General features: G+C 41.3%; 1 protein-coding gene across 8 annotated transcripts in view; it reads left to right on the forward strand.

Annotated features, from left to right (window-relative positions):
• Erc2 (ELKS/RAB6-interacting/CAST family member 2) overlaps nt 1-17779 on the forward strand; it is a 973754-nt gene that overhangs the window by 729126 nt on the left and 226849 nt on the right. For 5 of the 8 annotated variants that reach the window (XR_007212331.1, XM_048355798.1, XM_048355802.1 and 2 more), the window contains exons 14-15: nt 6126-6273; nt 7563-7691. Coding sequence is in view for 7 of the 8 variants with exons in the window: in XM_048355798.1 (XP_048211755.1) it covers nt 6126-6273; nt 7563-7691 (277 nt within the window). In the remaining variant the exon portion in view is untranslated. Of the gene's footprint in view, nt 1-6125; nt 6295-7562; nt 7692-17779 lie in introns of all 8 variants that reach the window. The other 3 variants (XM_048355799.1, XM_048355803.1, XM_048355804.1) reach the window with 2 other exon arrangements.

Raw genomic sequence — 17779 nt, forward strand, 5'->3', positions numbered from 1 at the left:
ATGTGCAGCTAAACAGAAACCAGTTTTAGAGGTTTCTTTGAAAGTCTATCTTGAAAGTAAGAGAGTCATTAGCATGTTTAGATATACTTACATACAAAGAGGACCTCAGTATAAAACAATGCAAAACATTCAAATTTTTAAATTGGTGGTGTCTATGTTGTATAATACGTAATTGCTATCATGTATTGGGATGATCATGGCAAGCACTGAACAAAAATCTTTACATGCATCATTGCATTTATTTCTTACAAGGTCCAAGAGGGAGTTACCATTATTATTCTTAGTTCATTTACAAGGAAATCTAAGTTTTAGAGATGAAAAGTAACTTGGTCAGCGTCACAGAAACAAAAATTGTTGCTGAGAGTCAAACCTGAGTATATTTGATTCCCAAGCTCAAATGCTAAAAGTCGGTCTCTTCTCACAGACATGAGAAATAGTTTATTTGTGAGGATACATTAGAAACAATCATATTAAGGTAGGGTACTCAAAAGAAGTCTCTCTTCTTCCCTCCCTTTCAGAGTTAACACATGATACTCAATCATAGCTCACACATGTCCACTACCAAGACATAGATGTTAGTAGCCTCTGTCCTTCATTACCTTCTTATCAGTTCTTCAAGAGGGTGGGAATTGAGAGAGCCATTTAGAATGGTACCAGTAGTTCTTCCTGGCATATCTTCTCCTACTACCTTGAGTCTTTCCCATTTGGAAAATCTGTTGACTTCATACTCACCGACACTCTGTGGAAGTACAATACTAAGCACTGATGGCATTTGCCATCTCTTGTGCCACAAGGTGTTGGTGTAGAACTAACTTCTGGCCTTGTACTTTGAAGAACCCCACAAATAGGTCACCTGCCTCTCTGGGTCATACCTTGAGGTGGTATTCAGTTAAGCACAAAACTTCCACAAGCCTCTGTGATCCCTGTGTTAAGAAATTTGAGTTGGGTCCTATTAGGTTTCAAAGGCTGAATTCTCCGTAATTGAAGTAACTATTTTTTTTTTTTTAGGTCATTTTTAGGTAGATGACAGGAGAGTAAACCACATTAAGGATCTGAGTTGCCATAGCCTAGCTTTTAGAAATCAGTTCTGTTCTTTGTCCTTACTGAAATCTGTGCTTGTTCAAATGCCACTCACCTTGTAGGCCCCTCCCTGTTGTGCTTTCTCATGGGCCCTTCTGCTTGTGTTAGTAGATAGATATTGATATCAATTAATTATTATAAGGTCCTTTTTTTCTTCTCACATTGGTATTTGAAAACATACCTTTAAAATGGAAGCAAATGGGGCTGGGAGTATGGCCTAGTGGCTAGAGTGCTTGCCTCCTACACATGAAGTTCTCAGTTCGATTCCCCAGCACCACATATATGGAAAACGGCCAGAGGGGGCGCTGTGGCTCAAGTGGCAGATGCTAGCAAGAAGAGCAAGAAGAGGCCAGGGACAGTGCTCAGGCCCTGAGTCCCAGGACTGGCCAAAAAAAAAAGGAAGCAAATGAGCATCTCAATCTAGGAGCAATCACAGCGAACCTCCACCCAACCCTCACCCCAGGGGTAAAACACGCTGTTTTGAACAAGATCTTTCCTCACCAGCTGTCTTAAGTCACCTCCTACTGAACTTAGGGTTGAAGATTCAGGGTCATGAGGGAAAGAAAACAGTAATTAACGGGAAAAAGTTGATTGAGCGGATTTTTTCCCCATAGTCTGATTGGAACATGACTGCCTGTAGCTGAGCACCATACATAAAGTTAGGTCCACCCTCATATGTCATTAGCCAAACATTTCTTAATGGAATGCATTTTTTTCAAACATCTGCTTTTGTAATCAAATGTGGTCCTAGAGATAGGTCGGCTCACTAAAATAAGAACCCACAAGAAAAAAAAAAGTGCCCATATTTCTGTCCCAATCCAGTTTATAATGGTCCCTGATTGGCTCACTTCATTTGTAGCTCCTAAAATTAATTTTAAGCACCTCCTCTCAGGGATCAGATCATTATTAAAATAAAGACAGCAACAGGGAGTGAAACAGAAATGTTTGCAATGCTCCCTTTTTAATTGACAGTGATAAGTTGTCATGGCTATGTAATATTATCAGCAGGTCCTGTACCTCTCTTTCTGAGGGTTAAGCCACAAGCAACAGGCAAGCGCAGGCATTTACCATGGGAGGGGATGCCCTTCATGCCTCTTTTGTGTTAGTCTCTGGAGGAGGTTTTTATTTCAGGGTGTCTCAAACCATTTTTTTTTTTTTTGGTGTTTTATTAGCTGTGTCTTGACTACCTCCTACAAACTGAAGGACAGCTTAGGGTTATTAAATGTGTTCTTATGCGTATTTTTATCCATTGTTAACCTTAGCTAAATGCATGGGAGGGCGCAGATCTCCCCCCTTTTCTCCATTGTTGCCCATATTCGTTAAAGAAATTATTCCCCTTGACATTTGTTTAGGCTGCACTTTGATAAAATGCTGTCTATGATCCACTCTCTTAGCGTGGCACACAGCAGACTCCTATAGATTTATTTCTCTTTGCATTATCTTATCTTTCTTTCTAGCATATTTGGGCTTCCTTTTCATATTTTAAACTATATTTTGGGGCTTAGACAGATCACCTTAGTAATTGTATACTGAAGTGTGACAGGGTTCTAAAGATAATTTTGCAAGTCTTCAGTACATACTTAACCCCGCTAAATGACCAAGGATGCATTTATATACAAGTCTCATGCTGTCTGTTAAGAGGCACAAAGGATGGATTAAGTACTGAAAGTGATTTCAAACTTCTGGGAACTTTATTCAGATTGATGGGGGAGTAACAATTTTTGAAGCAAGATAAATCTCACCTTGGATCTAGTGTATGTAAAGGGGAAATCATAAGAGTTTTTTTCGTTGTGTTTTCAGTATCTATCCAAGTATTGTTGCTAGTATATTTACTAACTTTAAAAAAAGTGCATCACAATTGCAAATGTTCCATTTCTCTCAACTTTTGAATGGTTAAACCAAATTTCCCCAGGGGCTAGGGAGCTGAAATTCTTAATTTAAGCCTCCTCATCTATTCCAGTGTTGATCAATTTCTCACAACAGGCTATTGTGTTTTTCCAGTGACATATTTTCATTAAGTGCTCTATGTTGGATATCTCAGTACACTGACTCCCAAGATTTATAAAAGTATAATCTGATATAAGCGGGCAAGATAAAGTTACTCTTAAAGAAATTATGTCCATTATCGCCCACTCTAAAAAAAAAAACACCTGAATCTTAAAGCAAAAATGGTGAAAACCTGTAAATATACAAAATTTATCTCATAGTCTTTAAATAATTAGTAAAATGCATCAGCTTTATAAGGAGTGGACTCTTGCTCAACACTAGCACTCTACCACTTTGAGCCACAGATCCACTTATTGTTTTCTGGTGGTTAATTGGAGATAAGAGTCTCACTGACTTTCTTGCCCTGTCTGGCTTTGAACGACGATCCTCAGTTCTCAGCCCCCTAAGTGGCTAGTATTACAAGCATGAGCCACCAGTGCCTGGCCTTAAGTATACTTTTATGAAAAGAACTTTATATGTTTTTTTGAGATATATAATAATTGAAAATAATTTGATTTGGAGATTATTTGTTGATAAAATCTGTAAAGAATTGGGAATTGATCCTTTTTCCCCTCTAATAGTACAATAATAATAAATTAGTTTATTGTTCCTGGGGCTAAAGCTTAGCGGTAGAACACTTGCTTAGCATGAACAAGACCCTTTGATCTCTAGCACCACAAAGAAGAAGAAGAATGATTAATTTGGACTTTTTATAATATCATAAAAGGAAAACTTAAGGGTTAAATTCATAAAAAACCAAATTACAGTCTCATAGGGCAAAGGGAGCTCATAAATATCATTCATTGGGTTGATGATAATGGTTAGTAGTAAAGTTATGGGACACTAAAATTATACCTAGAAGATGAAAATGCGTTGCAAGGGCCAAAAGTACATAGGACGCTTAGCATGTCTGCCCTTTGATCTTAAGGGAGATACTGCCTCTCTTTTCAACACTAGTCACTGTACAAGATCCTTGAAAGATCTCAGGGAAGGAAATAATGTCTTTAGTTATAAAAATATTTTCTTAGCAAACAAATGGTTTATCATGTCATTAAGATTTCTTTATCAGCATTTAAAATGGCTGTACATAGCTATAGAAAACTAAGTACAGAGGCATGACACAATTTATTATGAATTCCCAATTATCCTCAGATTGCTCTTTTAGGTGTTTTCCATGAAGCAGAGCTTCATTTAGACACTTCAGCTTGGGGGAAGAGGGTAAAATACCGCAGTTGCCTGTGTGTTGTAGTAAGTGTTTAGCAGGTCACAAGTGGGCTTGCCCTGACTGGAAGTCTGCACAGCGTCTCCAGGGCGGCCTCCTGTACAGTGTGCACTATGGAGGAGTGGCCAGCATGTCTGCCATCTCAGGATGCTATCCAGAAGGAGACAGTGCTATGAAGCGGCAGAGTAGTGCTGCTGCTGGCAGTCCAGACTGCCCTGTTTTTCTTTTGGCAAGTGGAGATATTTCCTGACATGTTGTGCTGCTCACACATCTGCCTGAGCCTCAGACAGAAGCTCTTACTGCCAGGCATTAGTGGGGCAAATCCCTGCAGTGGAAAGGGGGAACATTTGAGATTGAAATAATGACCACCTTGTCCAAACATCTGGAGGGAACCAGGTCTAGTGATGAGGATTAAAGAAAAGGCAATGCAGAATCTGGACCAGGCTGGGAACTTGTATCCACAGAAAGTACCCAGTGGAGAGGCTGGAAACCTCAGGTCACCCAATGTCCCTAGAAGGATTCCCAAAGGACTAGCACCTTTGGTTGGAGTCGAGGAAGACTTAAAGAAACATGCACAAGTAAGGCACTTCTACTTCAAAAAATATGCCCAAAAGATCCTAGGTTAAAATTTGTGACAAATGTGCCCACAAACCTAGACACTCAAGGTAGGAGGAGGCAACCTTAGCCTCCTGAAGAGACAGCGATGACAGAAAAGACAGAAAGTGAAGCATTCTCATTTTTTAAAAGTGAGAAGAAACCAGGAACTGTGGCTCAAATCTCTAACTCTAGCAACTTGAGAAGCAGAGATCAGGAACTGCAGTTTTAAGCCAGCCCAGGAGAGGGGGAAAAGATAGCTGGGAACAATGGCAACATGCCTGTTATCCAAGAATTCAGGGAATCATGAATAGGAGGACAACAGTGTAGTGCCATCCCAGGTATAAAGTGAAAATAGCCAGTGTAAAAAGAGGCTGGTGCAGTGGCTCAAGTGGTAAAGTCCTTTCTTAACAAATGTATGGCCTTGAATTCAAGCCCCAGGACTGCCAGAAGAAAAACAAACAAACAAAACCAAGTAAGAATGCTGTTTTTAACATTTTGGAGAAAGTAAAATATGAACTTGTCTGTTACTTGAACCTACATTTTGTGAGTATCCACTGTGTGCTCAGAGCTCTTCTAAAAACTGGAAAATTGATGGTCAAAGATATTGCTGTGGAAAAAATTAGTGTGATAAACAGATCCTTGACTGGAATATAAGGTGGCAGGTGGGGAGCCATTCTAAGAGGGAGCTACTAGAGAGAGCTTCTCTGCGGAGGACACATGGGAGTACAAATCTGGAGGATGAGGAGCCCTGCTAAAAGCTAAGCCTGAGGGAAGAGAACAAAGTTAGCATTTACTAATTGAATTGAAAATAGACCTGTTGATAATTCTTCCTGCCCAGAGGGGGAAAAATGGCTCTTGAAAAAAGGTAATAATACTTGATATTGAAATTGCTGCAAGTTTTGTTGGGTTTACTTGGAGATTTAAAATGTATTGGCAAGTGGGTGTATGTATGTATGTATGTATGTATGGATGGATGGATGATGGAAGAAAGTGTCTTAGAAATCAATGCTCAGATTTATTCTTCTTATAATGTGTAGCTGGATCTATGAAACATTGAAGGATCTTCTCTCCGAGGACACAGTATATAGATCTCAGTGATTCTGACACAAAGTACTTAGACTATTATGAGAGTTGACTGGGTAGTTTATTCTCAACATTTGTAATTTCTTCCCATAGAGATAATAATTTGTGGCTCATTTCCATTGTAAATATCAATTGTTTGTCTGTTTGTTTTCACCAGACAGGAAGCACTACTTGCAGCAATCAGTGAGAAGGATGCAAACATTGCTTTGCTGGAATTGTCTGCCTCTAAGAAGAAAAAGACTCAGGAAGAAGTAATGGCACTCAAGCGAGAGAAAGATCGGCTAGTGCATCAGTTAAAGCAGCAGGTGGGGTGCCCTGCATGAAAGGTGTGTCTTGCTGGGTTCAGGGCCTCAGTGCTTTCTCTGGGTTTAGCCACTCTTCATTTTTCCATGTCAATCCTGCAGGCTGAAGCATCCTCAAACAGGTAGGAGCACAAATGCCCAAAGTTAGTGCTGGAGCACCATTTTATTGCTTTTCTGTGTTTATGCGCATGTTGGCTGGGCCTGGGTTTGCAATCAGCGCTGTTTTCCTTTCTTTTCTATTGGCATCATCTCCCCAGAAATAGCTCTCTGCTCTCTACCTTCCAGTGGACTTTGACATCTTAGTTAAACTCTGCAAACTCCCAGTTAAATTATGGACACCTTCATTCCTTTTGGACCTGTTGTCTTCTATCTTGCTCACTTATATAAATGACTTGCCTCATCCAGTTCTTTAGGTTTGTTTCTATACTTCCAACTTGGTTCTTCAACTGTTTCCTCCAGAAACTTTCAGCTGAGGAACATCTCCCTGCCTCTAGTATTGCCAAGGCCAGGCTTAGAGACTTCCCAGCCCTTATTCAGCCTAATTTTTTAATCAGCATTTTTTGCCCCATGATCTGGTGGTGTTTCCTCCTTATTAGGCCATTGTACTTGTTTTAAAGGAAATGGAAAGAGAGGTTTAATCTTAACTCATGCAGAAAGTTCGTTGCTTTTTGGAGGGTTTTCTGGAAGTAGCTGAAATGAAACCTGCTAATAGTACTCATTACATCATTACAAAAACACTTAACATCTTAGCAAGGGCCATGTGTGGCTCCAAAACTCTCTAAGCCATGCACAGTTGCTATGTAGAGTGTCCACATTGATTTCAGTACCCAGGACTGGCTGTGTGCTTGCTAAGGCGATCTATGCAGAGTGCATTTATATAGAGGTATGCACTCTTGCTTTGCAAAGAAGCCAACCCTTTCACTACTCCGGAAAGTAAAGGCATCTTTGACCTTGAACCAGAGTCCATTTCTCTTAGGCTGCCTTACTGAAAGACAGAGAGACACCACAACCATGCCTGGGTACCCTCTCCTCACAGAGGGAGGGTCTCAGTCACTGCCAAACATTGGGTCATTCCATAGAGCGCCATGCTTTGCTGTTGCTGGCCCCCGGGGACTGGGGACTGCTTACATTTGACCTCTTTGTTTGGAGCTGTGCACCTTCAACACTGGGGTTTCTTCCTACTTGGCCATAGAAAGTCAAGATGAACCTCCTTCTTTACTGTCCCCTAATTCCTTTCCTGTGCCCCTGTACCCTCCGCTCCTACACCTAACCATTGTAGCTTTCTCCCACAGGTTTATAGACCTAGGAAACAGCCCCCGAGCTCGAATATACCATGCACTTGTGATGCTGGCTACAGCCCAGATATTACGGCCAAGTACCACGGGTCCAGCTACGATGCTTACATGTTCCAAAGGTCTCAGGTCAGTCAGCTGTTAAGGAGATAATTGCCCCCACCATAGGGGTGGGGTGGGGGTAAATAAGAGCCACATCCTATCTTGACCTTCACCTCTTTTGAAAGATTTCTAGTGCTTGGTAGCATAAAATCTGAGACCATTGATACCAGCCTCATATCATGACTTGCAATGTGGTTTCATTTACTGTAGCTTTATCAATGTTCCCAAGCCTGATGGGGCTGCAAAGCCAAGTATCCAGGGCATTACTGCCAGTCAGAGTGGATTTTGTTTTCTCTCTCTCTCTCACACACACATATACATACACACACACACTTCCATATGTCCCTCTACTTTTCTCATTAAAAAAATTTTTTTTAAGCTGCTATTTTTCTCTACATTAGGAAAATGCACTCCTCGGTGCTGGTAAGGACTGAGTGAAGCCCTTTGGTTTGCTCCAGGGAAACTGCACAAAGGCGTCATTCTTTGTGACAGATTCAGTTTGCATATCATGGGGCACGTTTAGGAAATCTTGGCTGTGCAGAGTTATGCTCTCTCTTGTGCTGAGGCAGAGTCTGAAGGGTTGTGGCAAAAGAAGAGCAGAGGATGTGAATGGACTCCTTGATGATGTGGTTTAGGTTTGAAACTTTTCCTCACATCTTATCTAGCAAAGAGCAAGAAATATCTCATGAATTTAAGTATCCTTATCACAACTGATAAGGATTCTAAGAATAATGGTTAATTGCTTGTAAAAGCAATTCTCTTTTGTCCAGTGTTTACTGTGGGCAAGAATCTGTCTCTAGGATCCCTTGAGGATTTTCGCCACAACCCTGCAGTGCAGGACTAAGATTATCTCTCTTTTGGAGGGAGCATAACTGAGGTTCACAATGTGGCACTAACCAGCCTGAAGTCCCATAACTTGTGATAAGCCAAAAGCTTCAGATCATCTACCTGGCTCCCATGTTCTCTAGCAGGTTCAGGAAAATGACTCAGAGTTACAAGCAAATCTTTGAGATTCCCTTTCCTTTCAAAATCTGAAGATGCTCAAAACCCCAGCTATTCATAAAGAGTGGGTTCTGTCTGGAGTTCTTTAGTGAAGCAGTTGTATCACATCAGCAGTAATGGGAGCTCTCACCATGCACTAGGCATACATAGGCCTTTGCATACATAAACTCACACCCAAACTCCTACGAAGGAGTCATCAGAGACATCTAGCACTTTGCTGAGGTCTCACAGTTGCACATACATACTCTGATGCTTGCAGACTCTTTCCTAAACAATACTGAAGGAATTTTACAGACAACATCTAGAGTAGGAATGCTTGGGTTGAATCTTGTTTTTAGCACTTGCTAGGTGATTACAGACACTTCTCTTTCTCCATCTGTACCTTGGATGGTAACCTGGTTCAAAGTGTTGTTGTTTTTTTTTTTAAGTAAAAAGATATGTGAACTGCTTTGGACATGCCTAGCGTATAACAGGTATGATTGTGTGTGTGTGTGTGTGTGTGTGTGTGTGTGTGTGTGTGTGTGTGTGCTGTACTTCTGCTAACCACTGCTAGTTAATAACACCCTAGCCCTCAGAGGTAGTTTTTGTTTCATAATTACTGTTTCCCACATAGCTGGAGGTTGCAGCCCATTGAGCTCATACTGTTGACCTGTATCAGGAAGGACAGACAGATGCTGTCACCCACCCTTGCTAGCTCTCCTCTCCTGAAGCTCAAGTACTTGGGTAGCAGAGAATATACATATCAGAAGTCCTAGATCCCAGCTGCTTGCTCACTCTGAAATGAGCCCATAGTGCTCATTAAATTTTGCTTGGTTTGTGTGTGAAGCCCATAGAGAACTGTTGTCTTTCCCTCATGTCTGACTCGGTAGGAAGCAGGCCAGTAGGAATGGAAGCTCTATGGTTCTACTCTGTTCAGTTTCTACACAAAATGAGAGGAAGTGGTTCATGAGAGAGACCATGTTGTTTGAGCTGCCTCCTGAACTGAACTTATGCAGCAAGTCTCTCCATTTCTCACAGCATCTCAGGAAGCTGAATAGGAATAGCTCAGCAGCTACCATAGTAATTGTGTTTTGCCAGTCACAGAACCTCCTCTCTCAGTGAACATTGCTAAAAGAACCTATGTTGTATAAAAGAGCAGTTACCACCTACAAGACTTTATGCCAAGTGCTTTATGTATATGTACATTTGTAAACATTATCACACTTTCCCTCATAATCAGCCAATGTATTGTGTTCTTTCTATATGTTTAGCTCTCTGCTGGGTGCTGGGGATTCCTCTGTGGCAGATATTTTTCCTGGCACAATGAGAAAAGCATCATCATTATTTTTTAACTGATCAAACCAAAGGTCTAATAGACGATATGACTTCAGCACCATCATACCACTCATTCTTATATTGCAGGATGACTCCCTAAAGCAGTACTGCCCTTCAGAGATTAGTCCCAAGATCTCAGAAATGATATCAGAACAACCTAGTCTCAGTGCCTAGCCTCTGACTTGCAGTAGTATCAGGGGGAGAGGAATTGGAGCTTGGTGATACCAAGTGTTTCACTGGTATTTAACTCAATAAGCATTTACTATGTGACAGTGTTGGCCATTTTTGGAATGCCCAGATTAAATGAAGACCTTTTCCTCTTTTTAATGGTGGAAGAAAAGCAATAAACAATGAACAAAGTAAATTATAGAGTAGAGAAAAAGTAAAGTAGAGCCTAGGCTAAGGGAGAGCTGGGAGAGCTGGGATGGATGTCAGGGAGGTACTGAGTTGCTAGCGACAATTCCACATAGGCTGGACAGGAAGAACCCTAGGGGAAAGGACACATGGAACAAAGGCTTGAAGGAGGTGACAGAAGAGGAAGCCAGGGAGCCATCTGGAAAGAATGTTCCAGCAGATCGGACAGCCAGTACAAAGACTTTGACAGGAGCACGGTTACTGAGCAGCAGAGAGGTTAGTGTGGCCGGTATGAGTGAATGGTGGATTTGTCAAAGCAGTAAAGGGAGGGAATGGGCTTTAAGGGACTCTCATATAGGACCTGCTGAGAGTGGTGTGTTCTGAAGTAGAAGTTGCCTGTAATGAGGAAGCCGAATACACTGTCCTCACAGCCTCAGAATAAAAGGGCACCCTCCTTTACTACTCTGGACCACTTGTGGAAGGCTGCCCTAGTAAGCCCACTCTGCACTGCCCCCCCCTTTCCAGGGCTGCCAGAGGCTTAGCTTGCATTTTTAAGATGCATTGACACTTCTGTGAGGGATGCCAGAATTCTCCTGTCACATCTAAGGAGATTTTCAGGTGGTGTGGGAAGAGGGCTCTTTGATGCATGCTCTCCCTAACTTTCTTTCTTTTTTTGGGGGGGGCAGTCCTGGGGCTTGGACTCAGGGCCTGAGCACTGTCCCTGGCTTCTTCTTGCTCAAGGCTAGCACTCTGCCACTTGAGCCTCAATGCCACTTCTGGCCATTTTCTGTATATGTGGTACTGGGGAATCGAACCCAGGGCCTCATGTATACGAGGCAAGCACTCTTGCCACTAGGCCATATCCCCAGCCCCTCTCCCTAACTTTCTGAACATCTTAGCCACTCACTGAAGTCGTACATCCTTCGTGTCAAGAGGCTTGCAGATAGACAGGAGTGGCCACTCCAGTACCATCAGCCTGTGCATAGGGTTGACCAGGCCTACAAGAAGTATAACTGGCAGCCAGGCAAGCCAGTTAGTTATACTTACCAATTCTTTTCTAAAGATAAATTTCTTGTTACAGTCCTTACTCTCCAGCCCTCGCTGATTAAAATCCTTTCTTGACTTCTGTATGTAGCTAGTAGGATAAAAAGACTCAAACCAGTGTAAGCACCACCTTACACATGCTACCCAGAGCATGTTTCCCTCTTTCCTTCACCTGGCTAATGCCTATTCCTCCGTTCAATCTCAGTCCAAGATCACTTCTTCAGAGAAGCCTGGGAGTTTCTCAGTTGGATGAGATTCTCCAATTTGGCCTTTTGTAGTACATGTGTATCTACTTTATAGTAATTGTACCAGATGAAATTTTGCATATGTTTTTGTGGTGATTTTGAATAATAATTATCTTCCCTGCTAGTTTATGAGCTCCATGAGGACTGAAAACATGGTCTCATAACTTTTCTGATTCATCCTTTATCCCCATTCCTAGCACAATTTCAAGCTTATAGTAAGTATAGGACAGTAAGTAATCACTTACTATCCTTTTCACTTTAAGTTTTTTTTTCTTTCTGTGTATGTGGTGCTGAGGAGTCAAATCCAGGGCTTCATGCATGCTAGGCAAGCACTCTACCATTAAGCCACATTCCCAGACCCTATCCTTTTCACTTTAGACAAGACTTAACGTGGTAATTTTCACTTCCCTATTCACAGCACACTCCACCAATCAGTAGGAGGGATGTAAGAGTGAGATCTGTGTGGTTGGATGGATGGCTTGTCCTTCCTGCTAGACCTTTACAGGAATCCCTGCTCCCAGGCCTGAATTTTCTGAAAGGGTGACCATGTCGACACTTTTCTCCAAATCTCTTTTATCATATTCTACTTCAGATCCCTCCTGTGGCTTAGATTTTCTTGAATGAAATGTCACTCTGTTCCCAGTGTGCCTGAGAACTCTTGTTATGAGTGGAACTCCTCCATCTGACCCTGAAATTTTGTATCTCATAAATCAATTTGCCTAGAAATACCTTAACTCTTGTTAAGCATCTATCAGAAAAGCCAGAGGTAATATGAAGTAAGCTCAGAAATTCCAGCTATGCCTAACAGTGAAAAAATCCTTATGATGTTCCTCAAGTGTTGACGTTTTGGTTGTTTCTAGTGCTAAGAGAATACAGATTGCCTTTCTGTTCCTTATTGGATTAAAAAAAAATAAAAGATTAAACATAGGTTGATAGAATAGGAATCTAAAGGTAGATCCAACTTGTATTTTCTTCCTGCTTTTATTTCTTTAAAGCACACACTTTTTACTCTACCTCTTTAAAAAAATCTGGCACCCAGATTTATGCAATTTGGGAAGAGCTTTCAATTGGGAATGAATTAAGTTTTGGTTTTGTTCTTTCTCAAGGGATATGATTCTAAAAATTATTATTAAAAGTTACTATCTTCTTTAGTGTCTTGGATTCAATTCCCCAACTCTCTTCCTCCTCCCTCAGAGAAGGAACTTACTTCAAAATAATTAAGTCTGAAATCATTGGATTTGCCTGCTGCTAAAGAGTTTTTGAAGAAAGCTTAAAACTAAATCCTACCCCGTAAGCTTTATTCCCAAATGCTTCCCTGTTGCTGAAGCACTGATATGCACATCCTTGATGAAAATGCCTTTTTAAATGAGGGCCAGACACCATTGTTTAGTGAAAATTAGAACCAGCTTATTTCTCAGAACCAGTTAGAATACTTCTGAGATCAGAGATAAATTGTACTTGGTTTTCTTTTCCCTTTCCTACCAGTTGTGGGCATTACTTTCAGCCACCAGGAACTATGTCGGTCATTTGGGATCCGGAAGGAGTTCTGATGAGAGGATGGACAAGTCTATTGGCTCTCTCTTTCTCCTCGGCACAAGTCCTGGGCAATCTGTTTGGGAAGAGCCTTCCCTGACTGGTGTTGTCTAAAAGTACTAGGAATGTCTTCAAGGATGAGCTAGACAGATGTGGCCAAGAGTGGGAGAAGGCAGAGACTGTGCTTGAAGGTGTTCAGGAGAAACACTTCAGGATGGCATCTTAGTCTCAATCCCATCATAGCCGAGGCGGACCCATGCTGTGAGGGAAGACAGAAACATACCAGTGGGGGGCTAGCTGTCCTCTCCCTGAGGCCAAGGGTTTGTGCTGCCCCCTTACACATCCCTTGTAGGGTATGTAGATGACTTTTAATTACCCTTTGCAGTTCAGAAGGTGAGCACAATTAAACAGCAGTGGAGGAACTCCATGAAGTAGGGTTCCCATAGCCTCCTGTTGTGTTTGGATGAGTTCCAGAAAGGCTTGATTTGATCCCAGTGTTTAAATGCATCACAGACTTTCACCAGATCCAATTGCCGAAATGCAAATGCATTGGTTGTTACAACAGCCTCACTTTGGGCTAATCTGTTCCTGTCCCCCTGGTATAATCTAGTCACATCTCTATCTTTGACTTAAGTGCAAAATGCCTTTGAAGTGTGCTCTGAAGAACACTTTTTTTTTTTTTTAAAGGAAAGCCTCAGATTCCTTCTCTTCCAGGCTAAGGCCAGCTGTTTTCAGGGTGGTAAACCCTGAACTGCTTGGAGATATTAGTCTTGTCTTAATGCCCTATAGTAAGGCATGATGCTAATCTGCTCTCTTAGCCTGGAAACATTTCTTTCCCTAGGCTGGTACTTCACCCTCAGTTCTCAAGAGTCCATCCAAATCACCAGCTGTGATATAAAATGTGCTCAAAGACAGAGGAGGCGAAACACATTCTCAGTGGTTACATTTATTTCTCAAATCCCTCTTAGAAAGAATCCTTCCAGCTAATCTAGCTGACTCAAAAGGACCAACTTCTGAGTGTCATGAGAAGGCCTTGCTCTGTGGAAGCCAAGGGTTTTAAAACATCACTTTAGTCTCTTTCCCCAATCATGGGTGGAGCCCCTTGGGTATTTGTTAGACACTCTTTAGCTACAGGAGATGACTTGGTCCTTGAATACTAGGATCTTATCTATCACCAGAACAAAGATACAAACTGACTTTTTTTTGGTATAAAAGTGATACTGAAATATTAAAGAAAAATCTTTCTTTTTCTAAGAGTTCAAAGAACACTCTGTAGAATTAGACATTTCTGTGATTGGCAATTAATAGCCTATCTTTTTTTTTGCAAATGCCTATCCAAACCATGATGCTTCTCTCAAGTTTTCAAGGACCCTAGAATAATTTGCTACTATAGTTTTGGATGTGAGGTGGCTCCTCCTGCCACCCAAAGGCTCATGTGTTAAAGCCTTGGTTTCCACTTGGTGGTGCTATTGAGAGGTAATTGGACCATGAGGTCTTCTCCTTAGTTAATGGATTAATCCCCTGATGGGTTCATAATAGGATCCATTATTGGTAGGGGGTGGAAAGTAGGAAGTGGGGGCCTCGGGAAAGGAAGTGTGTTGGTGAGGCTTGACCTCCAAAAACAGACCTTATCCCCAGTCCTTTCTGCTTCATGGCTACCATGAGGTGAACAAGTCTGCTCCACCATGCCCTTCCCCCACAACCTACCCCACTCTGGGCCCAGAAACAATGGAGGTAGCAGGTATGGACTGAATTCAACCTGTGAAAACATGAGCCAAAATAAATCTTCTTCCTTTTAATGGCTTTTCTTAGGTATTTGTCACAGCAACCAAAAGTTTAGCACACTCATTATAGAAGAAAATAAAACAAAACAAAAAGACGTATTTACTCTGCTTTTTAAGATTACCTTTGATAAGACAAACTTTACATTGTGTTCCCCTGCTTTTAGAAATATATGGTATGAAGCCAGATGTGGTTCACACTTGAAATCGTAGCAACAAGCAGGAGATTTGAGAATTTCAGGTCAAACCTGTACTATATAGCCAAAGCTGACCTTCAATCAAAAGTAAAAGCTAAAACACAAAACAAACAACAACAACAAAAAGTGACAAAAGAAGATATGCATGAAGTGGGTCTGACTTTTATACTTCAGAGAGATTTGCTTGTTTTGTATTAGAAACCTGAAGCATTCCACAGAATCTAGGGTTGAAGAGCAGGCTTCAGCCGAAGGTGACTGAAGGTGACTGAAACAGAGACGAGCATGTAAATGCCAAGACAGTCTCTCCTATGCTGTCACTTGCCCTTCTTTTTATTCAAATTTCACATCTGTGCTCTATTTTTAAGCATTTATTCTTTAAGTGATAACGCATGTTTTACCGAGCCTCTTATTGGATTAGGCATGTTCAAAATCCCCTCAATTTTAACCAGTTCATTACCACCTCGGAAAACAGTCAGCCCCACCACCAGGGCAGAGCTGCTTGCCTCTCTGGGTAGGAGGAATCCAGCTGGTATTCTGTATGGATTGGTGGAAGTGGGGCTCTAAGAGTTGCATTATTTCAGGAAGGCTGTCATTCAGGTGTAATGTGTGTGGGCTGTTTCTCTTCATCGGTTTTTTTCTGCTCACATTTCAGAACAATAACATTTTTTGAGCTCTCACTGTATAGTTGGTACTGAGCTAGGATTTAAGATACATTATCTCACTCAAGCCTCACCACAACCCTGAAAATGAGGTGTTAATAATCAGAGATGAAGGAACCAATGTCCAAGAACTGTGCCAAGCCCAGTGCTGGAGAGGGGTAAAGTCTACGGTGGACCCAACCAAAAGACTCCCATGATCTCAAGAGTGGCCCTCAAGTTGCTTATAAACTGGGACTTAAAAGAAGCATAAAAAGAAGGCATTATTCTGTGACCCTGCATACTTTTCCTGGTCCCTCTAGCTTGGCTCCAGCTGGCTCCAGATGACCTAAGGCCACTGTGTGCAGCTAGGAAGGGTGATTTATCTCTTCCTGCATCAACAGGCATCACCTGCTGCTACTGGAAGGAGGAGGCACACAGACTCCATCAGGTGTGCTCTGTTTTCTAGGAAGTGTTGGCACCTTTGGGGTTTCGTTCGCAAGGTATCTGCTTGCAAGGGCTTTTTTTTTTTCTTCTTTAGTTTTTCATTTTTCTTTTTCGTCATTTAACCTATAAAAACTGGTTTCTCCTGGTCCCTTTCTCTCTGTCCTTCCCTCTCTCTTTTCCCTCCCTCCTATAATTAAAAGTCTTTTCAGGCTGTCTTCACCTTATCATTTCAAATGAACTGAAAAAAGACCCTACTTCCTGCCCTTGTGTCCTTCTGATGCTGAACTTCAGAAAGGAAGAAAAGCCCTTTTCACTCCCTTTCTGCTTCCTACTCCCTGAATAACTGTGCTCACATCACCCTGATGTTGTCGGGGACCAGCATTGTTGTGCAAACTAGTCTGTCCTTTGCTGGCTTTTGCAAGAACAGGATTCCTCTAGCTCTGTTCTGCTTCCAGACAGTCAGCAGACACAGAACGGAAGGCAGCCTGCAGTTGTCTTTGCTCTTACTTGACTTTGCATTCTTTTTGGGGAAGACACTTTCTTCTGTTTCATTCTTCTGGAGCTTGCTGATGGCAGATTTAAAAATTCCAGGCTCTCCCATGTTTATTGGTTTTTCTTTAGTTTTACTGCATAATTATAAACTGTATTAAAAGTCATCGTGATTTAATTTTTGTAACCTTCCTTATTATGGAGATGAACTTTTCCAAAGTTAAAAGCTATAGATAAATCTTTTATCATAAAATGATATGTGCTCATCATAAAAACTCCAAAAAATACAAAGGAGAAAATTTAAAAATACCCATAATCCCAGCACTCAGAAATAACTCATTAAGATTTATAGTTTCTTACATTTCATGATCTTACAAATATTCAAACAAATATATGACATAGTACATTATAAGGATTTTTTAGCCTTTTAATCATTTAATGTTGTATGTATTTCCTCATGTCCTAGAAAGCCTTCAAAAAGATATTTCTCGGTTTATGATTTTTATCATTGCATAATTAATTTTATCATTCCCCTATGCTTGAGATTTCAGGGTTGTTGTTTTTTTTCTCATTTTTGACTTTTATAACCATGCTATGATGAACATTATTTTTGTTTGGTTGTTATGCTTTTTTTTTTTTTTTGGCCAGTCCTTGGACTCAGGGCTTCCTTTTGCTCATGTTTAGCACTCTGCAACTTGAGCCACAGCACCACTTCTGGCCGTTTTCTGTATATGTGGTGCAGGGGAATCGAACCCAGGGCCTCATGTATACGAGGCAAGCTCTCTTGCCACTAGGCCATATCCCCAGCCTGCTTTTTTTTTTTTTTTTTTTTTTAACCAGTTCTGTGGCTTACTCACATCCTCTGGCATTTTTACTCATTGCTGGTTCTCTGCCACTTAAAGCTATATCTCCAATTCTGACTTGTTGTTTACCTTTTAAAATGCTGGTCCTGGGGCTTGAACTTGGGGCCTGCGCACTTTCCATGAGCTTTTTTGCTCCAGACTAGCTAGTACTCTTGCACTTGAGCCACAGCTCCACTTCTGGGTTTTGGATGATTAACTAGAAATAAGACTC

This window comes from Perognathus longimembris, chromosome 10, assembly GCF_023159225.1.
Source record: "Perognathus longimembris pacificus isolate PPM17 chromosome 10, ASM2315922v1, whole genome shotgun sequence".
Classification (NCBI taxonomy): Eukaryota; Metazoa; Chordata; class Mammalia; order Rodentia; family Heteromyidae; genus Perognathus; species Perognathus longimembris.